General features: G+C 44.3%; 1 protein-coding gene across 1 annotated transcript in view; it reads right to left on the bottom strand.

The window, feature by feature from the left end:
- Nucleotides 1–12,015, bottom strand: part of enpp2l (ectonucleotide pyrophosphatase/phosphodiesterase 2-like) — a 56,706-nt gene that overhangs the window by 43,033 nt on the left and 1,658 nt on the right. Inside the window, exon 2 of the mRNA XM_080484228.1 lies at nucleotides 3,866–3,971. Coding sequence (XP_080340354.1) covers nucleotides 3,866–3,971 — 106 coding nt within the window. The remainder of the gene's footprint in view (nucleotides 1–3,865; nucleotides 3,972–12,015) is intronic.

Below are 12,015 nucleotides of genomic sequence, written 5' to 3'. Positions count from 1 at the left end.
TAAATGACACTGTTTGGAAGTTATTTATCCTGCACCCTCTTTAGCAGTATCCACTAAGACCGTTAAGGAACCTAGCTAAATCAATTTTAACTTGCCACTCCATCAAGAAAGGTGATCTGGTTATGACAAATGTAGAAGGGGGAATAAATGCAATAGGTTCTGAAATGATGAATGGTTTTTTAAAAACGAAATGGCTTCAATCCTTTCTGAGGAACGAAGAACAGATATGGTTCTCGATACCGTCTGTCTTTAAAAATACTGGGTGGCATCACTTTCTGTTAAGATGTGACTTTGTCAATTCTAAATTACCTGCTAAATTGTCTGTTTTTCACCAGTAGGTATTGTCATGTTGGAAATTGGACCTTTTTGGAACAACAGCGTCAGTTCATCCAGGGGGAAGTTTATGTTCATGGACGACTGGACGGCTCAAGAAATCTGGTGACTTGTGCATCTGTTGGATGAAAATTGCTTGATTTGGATCAATTTAACAGTAATATAAGCTAAACTGCTCTGTCAGAGAGTAAAATAAGGTGGTTAAAAGAATCATCACAATAGTGTTTATAAATTTGAGAAAAAACTAATCCCAAAGTTACCAAATCAAAATGTCAATTATGTGGATTTATTTTTACACAAAAGATGTAATAATATATTCTTAAGATCCTCTTTTATTTATTCAGTGTGTCCTGGATCAGTGAGGAAGATAAACTATTTTACAGGTTATAATCAAAATGAAATAATGGCAATAAGGACTAAATATAAGTTTGCAATTCCTCCAAAATATAAAGAAATTCGTTTAAAAATACTGAACGAAATTCACCCATCAAATGAATTCATTAAAAAAAGATTTAAATTTGAGGAAGACAAATGTCCTTTATGTCAAGATAATATAGAAACAACAGAACATGCATTTTTTTGAATGTGCTCCGGTTCAGATTGTGTGGAAAACAACACACCAGTGGTTAATCTGTGAACAAAGACTTCTTCTCTTATTAAATAATACAGATTGGAAGAGATTTGGTCAATAATATTGGCATCATTACTAAATTCTATATTCACAAAATGGCCTGCTTTCAAAAATTAATTGGCTCGGTTCTTCTAACGTTTTAATATAATTAAGACGGCCCACGTTAAACGTTGTTTCCTCATATCTAAATATCATTTATAATAATCCCTGCGTTTGTTTTACTAATCATTTATCTGTTTTTGTTCATCTTTACAATGGGGTTTGATGCTCCTCTTTGTTTTCATTTCATTGTTTGACTGACTTAGATTTTTTTGTATTTTTTGTTTGTCTTTGTTTTTTGGTTTCTCTCAACCTTTGTATATTTTTACATCTCTTGATTTCTGAACGCCAATTTTCATGAAGTTAATTTGAACATTTTCGTTAAAAGCCGACCAAACACAGACTAAATTGTTTCTTTTTGAAACGTCACAAGGCAGAGTTTCCATAATGGAGTTGTTCTTTTGTTTGTTTCTAACGTTCAATGCTTCTAAATCTTTATTTTAAAAAAATCTACAGAAGTCTGTTGATTGATTTTATGATTTTATTTTATGATCAATTCCACCGAAACATTCAGCTTCAAAACTGTTTTATTGACAAAGAACAAACACTTGCCTCGCCTCACTTCCTTGTTTGAGTTGCAGCCACACCCCGAACATTTCACCTCCACACCACACGATATTATATTTATTTTATTCATAATTCATTTATTTTCCCGAGTTTAAATGGAGCGCGCAGATTTTCACATTAAAAGGCAATCGTTAACACATTTTCTGTTCTATTAATTCTGTTTTTCTATTTGAGTGACTGTGCTGGTGGGAGGCGTCATCAGGCGGTGGCAGAAGGCATGACAATGGATCAGAGACTGTTATACGCCGACACCCAAGCAATCAGCAATGCCGTCTCTTTTCCATGGCAGAGGTTTGAGTTGAGGTCGTTTTCCCCATCATTAGTTTTGTGTCATGTCATTTGTGTTTCGGTTGGTTTTACCCAGCCACTATAGAAACTCCCTCGTGGCTCATTCTGTTGGGGCACTTTGTTGTGTTAACGCCTCAGTTTGGTAGTTATTCTGAGTTTGTTTTGTTGACCTCTGTTATCAAAGAAACTTGTGATTATACTTATAAATAAAAAACCCTTTTTCAAAAATCTCCTGTTTTCCCCGTTACTTAAAATGCTCAGTCCCCAACAATATGGTAACTGTTTCTCTGAACTCTTGTTTATTCACTGTGGATTAGGGACGTCCCGATCACACTTTTTTGCTCCCGATACCGATCCGATTTTTCAGAATTGAGTATCGGCCGATACCGATACTTTACCGATCCGATACTCACATTACTATTGCAAATATACTCAATAGTCTATTTTTGGAGCGACTAAGATGTCTGAAGCTAAAAGCACTATTGGCAGAAGCTTTGTTTACCTAGAAATTATTGTAAAACTCACTTATTGAATCAAAATTCTTCTCTTTCTCTTTAGTTGTCGTTGTAAACTGAGGCTACATCCACACAACGAAAAAACTATCTTTTTCCTCCCTGTTCTTCTCCCAACAAACCTCCGTCCACACCTCACTATGAACACGGCTCAACACGAGGCTTCAGGCCATGTAGTATACATGCCAGGCCTTTAGGGGCGCTGTGACTCACCAAACAATAAAAAAGCAGAAGAAGACAGACCACATAGAAATTTAGAAGTAGACTTCTGCACATAAACACATAAACACTATATATAACTCTAGTTTTATAGCTCTATGGCCCCGCTCCACCTGCTTCTAGCTTCTGCAGCTCGACCGGAGCTTCTAGTCCCTGATTGTTCTGGTTATTAAGGACGTTGCGGACCGCGTTTTTTTTTAGATCGGTGGGGTGATCGGCTGGATTTGCTGATCCCCGATCACTCACAAATCACTAATATCGGCCCCGATCCGATATCTACCGATCTGATCGGGACATCCCTACTATGTATATTGTAATTGACTAAACTCTTGTTTATAGTAGAAACAGTGAGTCAGTGATCCTGAACTCACTGTCCTGTCTGAAAAATCTTCCACCGTTAATGTTAATGCTAATGCAGTAGCATTAGCCTGTAGCCACAGTGGCTGTGATTAGCATTCACATGCTTAAATAAAGTTTCATTCGCCTTCGGATCTGTGTGCACGCTGCCATGAGTTCATACGTTTGACATTTTATTTCCAGAAGTTGCTGATGTCACGCTAATCAGAACTCAGAACTGGGAATTTTCCCACTTCAGATTGGGAAAATCCCGTCTCATAGTTTTAAACCTGAAACAGTGGAAAGCCTCGACCACACCTATGCTACAAATTATGTATTTTACTGATGCATTCTACAATTAAACTATTACTTTAAAATAGTCATGAGCTGAAGTATTTCATCTGCGTAGAAGAAAAATGTTTCCATCAGCTTTTGTCCACAAATTGACGACTCTGCTTGTTATCGAGGTGTGTTGTCATGTAAACATGAAACTGGTGAATGGAAACTTTTAGTTCTACCATCTTAATTATAGAGCATCTTCCTCCTCCAACGTAAAGAGTATAGAGCATGTTCCTCGTCTAACAGATTATAGAGCATCTTCCTCCTCCAACGTAAAGATTACAGAGCATGTTCCTCTTCTAACAGATTATAGAGCGTCTTCCTCCTCTAACAGATGTAACTTCAGATTAACTTCATTATTTAATCCTTCAATTAAACCCCCACAGTGCCAACAGCTGAGCTAATGCTAATGCTAATGCTATGACCGCTCTGTGACCTTCGTTAATGAACACGTTAACTGTAACCCGCATGCTGAGATGGAATCAGACGTGGTGCAGAAGCAGTAGGTTCCCTGGGTGCGGTGCGGTGGAAGCGAGCTGACCTTTGGTGTGTGGCGGTGGGTTGTCTCCTCCCTCTGACGGCCGACTGGCTTGAAAGACGTACGCTCTGCTGACATGACGACTCCACAGGATGAACACCACCACTACCTGCACAAAGCCACAACACGCCAGCGTTAGGGGGCAGCGAGGCTCCATGTTGTCCACTGCTGAAGGTCAAAGCTGCAGTGGTATAGATGTTTCTTTAGTGGAACGTTACTACTGAATCAGCAGCTCTATGTTCATATGTCAAACCTCCATCTTGAAGTGATCCAGAGCGCTGGATAGAACCGATTGATTATTAATTATGACAAAGTGAGTAACAATCAGTCTAATTTCAGAGTAAAACACATAAATAGTGCAGTGACAGCCGGGAGTAAAGCTGCAGTGTGGAGGCGCTGTACTGCCGTGCGCTCTGGACGCTCTGCTGTGGAGTGCAGCGGTGGTGGAGGCAGACGACCTCCTCCTCCACCCTCCACCTCCACCTCTCCAGTGACTGAGGATAAAACACAAAGTCCACTGAGCCTTTTTACAGTCCCTGTTCAAATACTGAATTCATATTATTTAATAAAACTATTGAAGTAACAGATAAAACTTTATCGCTCTGCTGTGTCTCCACCAAAATGTCTCCTTCCCTCTCCAACACTCTGACACACGCTGGCGTCACAACTATGGGGGCTGTTTTGGGGTCCAGCAGTGAGCTCTGGTGCTGCGCCCATCATGTCACTCTCCTCCATGATGTCACTCTCCTCCATGATGTCACTCTCCTCCATGATGTCACTCTCCTCCATCATGTCACTCTCCTCCATGATGTCACTCTCCTCTGACCTCCACCTTCACATCAGATTCTTCTTCTCCACCTCTACAGTCACTGATCTCTCAGTGACTCTCTTTTATTCGCGATTCCACTACTGTGACACCAAATAATCTCATTTTCCTGACCTCCACCTCTTCATGACTGTTTCTCTCTCCGTAAAATTCCTTTTCTTTTCTTCGTCTTTTCTTCGCCCAGACTCCAGACGTTTATGAACTAATGGGCATCACACTGCGACTCTGGCCACTTTGTTTTCCTCTGAGGCTCATTCATGTTGACGCCTCACCCAGCGGGGTCAGAGGTCAAACAGGCAGCCAGGAATGGAACGCCATGTAGAGCTGAGGCTGAGTGGAGTGAGAGGCCACTGATAACCAGCCAGGTCCACCAGAGGGGACAGAGCTGGCGCCCCCAGGTCCAGGCCAGGACACTGTCCAGTGGTCCTCCGAGGTCTCAGAGGGTCCAGCACTGGGCCTGGTCTGGAATAGCTTTGAGGATGTAAAGTCTCTGTCACGATCACCATTTTGTCTCGAGTGTTTTAAGAGACTCTGACTCCATCTATGGTTTTGGTCTTGATGTTCAATTCCAATTTTTTTTGCTGGGATCCAATTGTTTGTGTGTGTGATCATTCACATTACATTTTATACGGGACCTCTGTCAGACTGCCGTGTGAACTCGATCGGATCCTACGTTTTCAGGCCCCAGAGCGCAGAAGTAAACATGGACGTCACGCCAGGTTGCCAGATGTGACTCACCGTTTTCAGCCCAAACCAGGTAAAATCCACACACCTCAATAAAAATCAGCTCAAATCTCCGCCTGTGTAGGAATCATGTTAAAACCGTAAAACTATTATAGGTGTGATAAAGAACATGTCATAAACACACAAATGCACAAAATAAACAAAGTTAAGAGAGTTTGGCTCCACTGGGATACTAGCCATATCTGGCAACGCTGGTCAGCCCGTTTGGATCCATTTTCTATGAGCCGACAGACTCTAGACAACATGAGGAGGGAAAATAGAAAGAGAGTGAAGAAAAAAGAAAGCACAGCTTTTAGTTTGGTGGAGCCGCTTCCTCCGACTCTTATCCGTGACGTCAGTCACACGTCAATGCAGCCGGATGTAGAAAAATATCTGAATTAGTACCACGTACGATGGAAGCCTGGGTCTGGTGTGGGAACATCGGAATTGGAGCGTTCACACGACCACCGAACGGCCTCCCGTGTCTGATTGCTGCTCTGATGTGTTTCACTGGTGATCGTGGTCGTCTTCACCTGAGGTCTGTGCTACCAACTATTAGCATGGATGTATTAACAAATCTTGAAAATGACTCACTTCTGTTACATCACTTATGAAAGAGTACCACAATAAGACACTGAATAAAATATCCTGCCACGCTCTGTACCTCGGCTGCCACACAGGGGCGCCGTTTCCTCATATTTTGGGGTTTTTCCCCCCCTTTTCCTTCCCCTGTCACCTCTAGGTGGGAGTATTGAGCTGTGGTCGTGGAGCGGAATGCTGGTTGGACAATGATCTGATTCAACTCACCGAAAGTGCCAAGTGGAGCTCATTAACCTGATAACCCACACTACTTAACTGGGCTTCAAACTCCACTCCACGCTGGATAGTAGTACTCAGTCAGTTTCTATGACACTTTTTTCATTATTTTTTTTTAATAGCACTGTATTAATTCCCAGAGGGGAAGCAGCCACACAGAGCAGCGCTTGGGGGGGAGCTGAGGGGGCCGAGGGCCTTGCTCAGCAAACCCCGGTGCATGTTTTTTGTACTGTTGGGGAAACCGGAGTACACGGACGAAACCCACGCGCACACGGGGGAGAACATGCAAACTCCACACAGAAAGGGCTGGGCTGTATTTGAACCCACGACCTTCTCGCTGTGAGGCTGAGAGCACTAAACCTGCGCGGCCCAATGTGCAGGTTTTTCAAAACAGCTCTCCGATTATAACTCTGGACTCTGTGACCTGAATCAGATCAACCAGGCTGCATTCAGCTCTGCTCCCTGCAGTCCAGTCTCAGCCGCCAGTCTGCCGACCTGCACATCCTCACCAGGGGGCCTCATTCATAAAGGTTAATGAAGCACAAAACAGGTCCTGAAAGATGCGTACGTCACTTCCCACGCAGAGTTTGTGATCGAAAAAAAATAAACTTTGCAGGAGAATGTGCGTAGCGGTACGCAAACTTTGAACCTTGCGCACATTTTGGAGACGGGGAACCTGCAGCGCTTATTGTGAGGTGGAGAATTGAAGCCAGATTAATCTCAAATGTTTAATATCTTCAAATATCAGACTTTAGATCCACATAATCATAAACAGCCGAGCTGCAGTGGGATAGATGTTTCTTTAGTGGAACGTTACTACTGAATCAGCAGCTCCATGTTCATATGTCAAACTTCCATCTTCAAGTGATCCAGAGCGCTGGATAGAACTGATTGATTATTAATTATGACAAAGTGAGTAACAATCAGTCTAATTTCAGAGTAAACACATAAATAGTGCAGTGACAGACGTGAGTAAAGCTGCAGTGTGGAGGCGCTGTACTGCCATGTGCTCTGGACGCTCTGCTGTGGAGTGCAGCGGTGGTGGAGGCAGACGACCTCCTCCTCCACCCTCCACCTCCACCTCTCCAGTGACTGAGGATAAAACACAAAGTCCACTGAGCCTTTTTACAGTCCCTGTTCAAATACTGAATTCATATTATTTAATAAAACTATTGAAGTAACAGATAAAACTTTATCGGTCTGCTGTGTCTCCACCTGAATGTCTCCTTCCCTCTCCGACACTCTGACACACGCTGGCGTCACAACTATGGGGGCTGTTTTGGTGTCCAGCAGTGAGCTCTGGTGCTGCGCCCCATGATGTCACTCTCCTCCATGATGTCACTCTCCTCCATGATGTCACTCTCCCCCATGATGTCACTCTCCTCCATGATGTCACTCTCCCCCATGATGTCACTCTCCTCCATGATGTCACTCTCCTCCATGATGTCACTCTCCCCCATGATGTCACTCTCCTCCATGATGTCATTCTCCTCTGACCTCCACCTTCACATCAGATTCTTCTCCTCCACCTCTACAGTCACTGATCTCTCTGAGACTCTCGCAAAATTTCCAGCAGGGACGACGAGCTGTCGATTGCTTGTTTTTTTTCTTTTATTAGCGATTCCACTACTGTGGCACCAAATAATCTCATTTTCCTGACCTCCACCTCTTCATGACTGTTTCTCTCTCCGTAAAATTCCTTTTCTTTTCTTCATTTTTTCTGTCAGCTGCACAACCTTCCAGGTGGACTGGGATCTATAAAAGTAAAGTGCGTGCAGATGTGCGTACACATGGTTTTACCGATCACAATGTTTGGGGGGGCGCACGCCATTTTCAGCTTTTAGGCGCACGGACATTTTTAGTAGGAATCCTACACAATGTTTTAGAAATGAAGCCATGGAAAGTCTCTAACCGTCGTGAATCCATCATAAAGATTCTGCAAACTCAGTCTTGGAGAAAGACCCGGAGCTGCAGACCCGTCCTGGAGGTCCCACCTGGACTCACTGCCTGATATTCCCCCAGATTCCGGATCTGTCCAGGACTCCATCAGCTCTGCTTCAGACCTACTCCACTTTAATCTTTAATAAAAACCATCACAGTAAAAATCTCTGTTCAGTCTTCGGCTTGTTTCCTGTGCCTGGGCCTCAGCCTGCGCTCTGTGACATACACAGCAAATAGTTTTCACCTATGCTTCATTTCCACCGCACAAAAAGAGCAGGGACGGAACGGAGCGGTACGGAGCAGTACAGCACAGCGTACCTAGAGCCAAATCTGGTGCGCGTTTGCTCCGCAGAAGGTACAGTTGAGAGCGTCGCAGGTTCGTCTTGAGCGTGACGTCAACAAAGCCAAAGCAAATAAGGAAGCAGTGGTGGTAGTATTTCTCGATATTGAAAAGGCCGATGACATGCTCTGGAGAGAGGGACTGACAATTGCTTTGTAAGATGCGGGAATAAGAGGAAGAATGTTTAACTGGATTAATAACTTTTTAAGCCAACGATCAATTCAGGTGAGGGTGGGAAGTGAATTGTCCGAGGAGCTTAAAGTGGAAAACGAACCCCACTGGGGAGTGTCATCAATCCAGTGCTATTTAATGTTCTGATTAATGGAATATTTAGCACAGTAGGGAGAGATTATGGTCTGTCTCTATATACAGATGATGGGGCTCTGGAAGCGGGGAAGAAACCTCTCATACATTCTGAACCAAACCCAAAGAGAGTTGGACAACGCAGTGAAATGGACTCGGGACCGGGGATTTTATAATATCTACAGATAAATCAAAACTCGTGATTTTTGGATACAAAAAGAAGATCCCAACCCAAAAACTGGAAATATATGGCGAGGCTCTTGAGAGAGTGAAGAACTTTACATTTTTGGGAATGTGGTTTGAAGAAAGACTGACATGGAGTGCACATATTGCAAAGGTGTGCGCAAAGTGTGAGAAGGTAATTAAATGTTCTTAGATGTGTGGCGGGATCCGACTGGGGCGCAGATGAAGAATAGTTGGTTTTGATTTATAGAGCAATGATTCAAGCAATTTTTGATTGTGGATGCATAGCCTAGGGATCAGCTCCATCGATACTCTCCAGACTCGAGACAGTACAAGCTAAAGTGTTAAGAGTATGTAGTGGAGCATTTCGTACCACTCCAGTTCCGGCATTGCAAGTCGAAACAGGAGAGATGCCTTTAGAATAGGGATGTCCCGATCACACTTTTTTGCCCCTGATACCGATCCGATTTTTCAGAATTGAGTATCGGCCGATTCCGATACTTTCCTGATCCGATACTCACATTACTATTGCAAATATACTATAATTTTTGGAGCGACTAAGACATCTGAAGCTAAAAGCACTATTGGCAGAAGCTTTGTTTAGCTAGAAATTATTGTAAAACTCACTTATTGAATCAAAATTCTTCTCTTTCTCTTTAGTTGTTGTTGTAAACTGAGGAACATCCACATGACGAAAAAACAATCTTTTTTTTCTCCCTGGCCTTCTTCCAACAAACCGTCCCCACCTCACTATGAACACGGCTCAACACGAGGCTTCAGGGCATGTAGTACACATGCCAGGCCTTTAGGGGCGCTGTGACTCAGCAAACACAATAAAAAAGCAGAAGAAGACAGACCACATAGAAATTTAGACGTAGACTTCGGCACATAAACACATAAACTCTAGTTTTATAGGTCTATGGCCCCGCTCCGCCTGCTTCTAGCTTCTGCAGCTCGACCGGAGCTTCTAGTCCCTGATTGTTCTGGTTATTAGGTGACGTAGCGGACCGCGTTTTTTATTTTGTTTTCTTTTTTTTAGATCGGCGGGGTGATTGGCTGGATTTGCCGATCCCCGATCACTCACAAATCACTAATATCGGCCCCGATCCGATATCTACCGATCGGATCGGGACATCCCTAGTTCTTATATTCAAATTTACACAGAAGGTTGGACAGCGACACAAAGTGACGCGACGAGCGGACTCTGTAGTGCATCGGAGCTGCTCCGATCTGGCTGACGGACGTCCAGAGTGCCGATCCCAGTTTGGTTACGGGCGTAGCGCCAGTTCCCGAGTCCCGGTCCCTGCCTCGCTTCTGCTCTTTCGGGACCAACGTGACAGTTGCGCAGCAAAAAGAAAACGACTAAAAAGAAGCAACCAGTGCAAAGCTGAATATGCTAACAACAGAGGATTCATACAGCCGGCATAGTAAAATATTGAGGGCGCGTAGTAAATCACTGACCAATCAGCAAACGGCTCCTCAAAACCGGACCGTTCAGTTGTCCTGAGTACCCCGACGGAAGGGCGACGGAAAAGCGTCAACCTTTGGAGCGGTTATTTCAGTCAGCAATTCTTGCCGTGGAAACCCGAACCGTACCATACCATTCCATTTCTGCACTTTTTGTGCCACCGTACCACTGTACAGTCACGTGACGGTACCGTACCACTGTACAGTCGAGTGACGGTACCGTACAACTGTACAGTCACGTGACGGTACCGTAACACTGCACTTAGAGGTTTAGAAATGGTCTCTCTTCATTCCCTTCAGACAGCTCTGTGTGTCAAAATGTGGACTGATATTGTTCTGTTTGACACCCGACACGCCTCAGAACACTAAAGACAAACCGTTTTTCTCCTTGAAGCACAAACATGTCTTCTCCTTCCCATCGTTCATCAAACATCCTTTCATCTGCATCAAGTTTTCTCTGATTGGACATTTTTGGATCGTTTGTATTTCTCAATTCTACTTGTTGAAAATTGCATAGATGTTTATTAACTGCAATCTCGTGGCGTCGTGCTGGCACATCGCGGGTAATACAATCGGCATGAATTGTGGGAAATGTAGTTTATGGTCATTGCACTTTTTCAAAGATGTGGCGAGCTCAAAGAAAACCTCAGCACTTGATAAAAGGATATTTTGCAATCAGTACAAAAGTGCATGAACAACAGTCAATTTAATATTTTTTTTAAGCTTTACTGTTATCACAGCTCCGCCGGGGGCGCTCCGGCTGGAGGGAGCAGTCGCCCCGTTGCCCCTCCCTCCCTGTCGCGTGGCGTGCCTTGTTGGGCCCTCGTCCCTCCGTGACCGTGCTTTAACGCAGCGGGCGGTGAGGGGGTGTCGTGAGCGGTTTCTCGTTGGGGGGTTGTCCGCCGTCGGGTGGAAGACAGGACGGCGGGGGTGGGGCGGTGGGGACTAATCTGGATATGCGCAAGTGCAGAACTACTTCCATGTCAACAAAGGCACATATAATGACTGTATTCTATAGAATGTTTGAACCTGCGCTCGCGTGTTCCCAAGAGACCAATAGACGAGCACTCCCAGGCTTGCACTCGTGCACTGCGCGTCAATTGGGAACAATGCGGTATTCATTTTAAGACAATCAGACCTTTAAGTCCCCGCGGGGCCACATAAAATAATGTGGCGGGCCACACTCGGTGCCGGGGGCCTCAAGTTTGACACATGTGCACGAGATGGTATAGTGAGTTCTTGTACAGCTCTTCACCACGACTGGAGAACAAACAACCAAAACTCCAAAGCTCCAGAATCACAGTCCTGCACTTCATCAGACGTTCAGCTGCTTTCATTTGATTTGATCTGACGTGGTTTGGTCTCTGCTCACTTTCTCAACTCCAGTTAACGGCCTTATCAAAGCTTTGGATGGGAGTCAAGACCCCTGGAGGTCTGGAGACCCCTGGAACCTCATTAGAGGAACAACCGCTGGATGTAGAGCCAAACCATTAGTGCTGGTACCGCCCACCACCTCTCTCTCTGCTCGCCATCCTGCCTCGACATGGTGACCCC

This window comes from Lipophrys pholis (assembly GCF_963383615.2).
Source record: "Lipophrys pholis genome assembly, chromosome: 17".
Classification (NCBI taxonomy): domain Eukaryota; kingdom Metazoa; phylum Chordata; class Actinopteri; order Blenniiformes; family Blenniidae; genus Lipophrys; species Lipophrys pholis.
The sequence above is the reverse complement of the archived record's forward strand: the minus strand, read 5'-3'. Positions and strand labels throughout refer to the sequence as shown.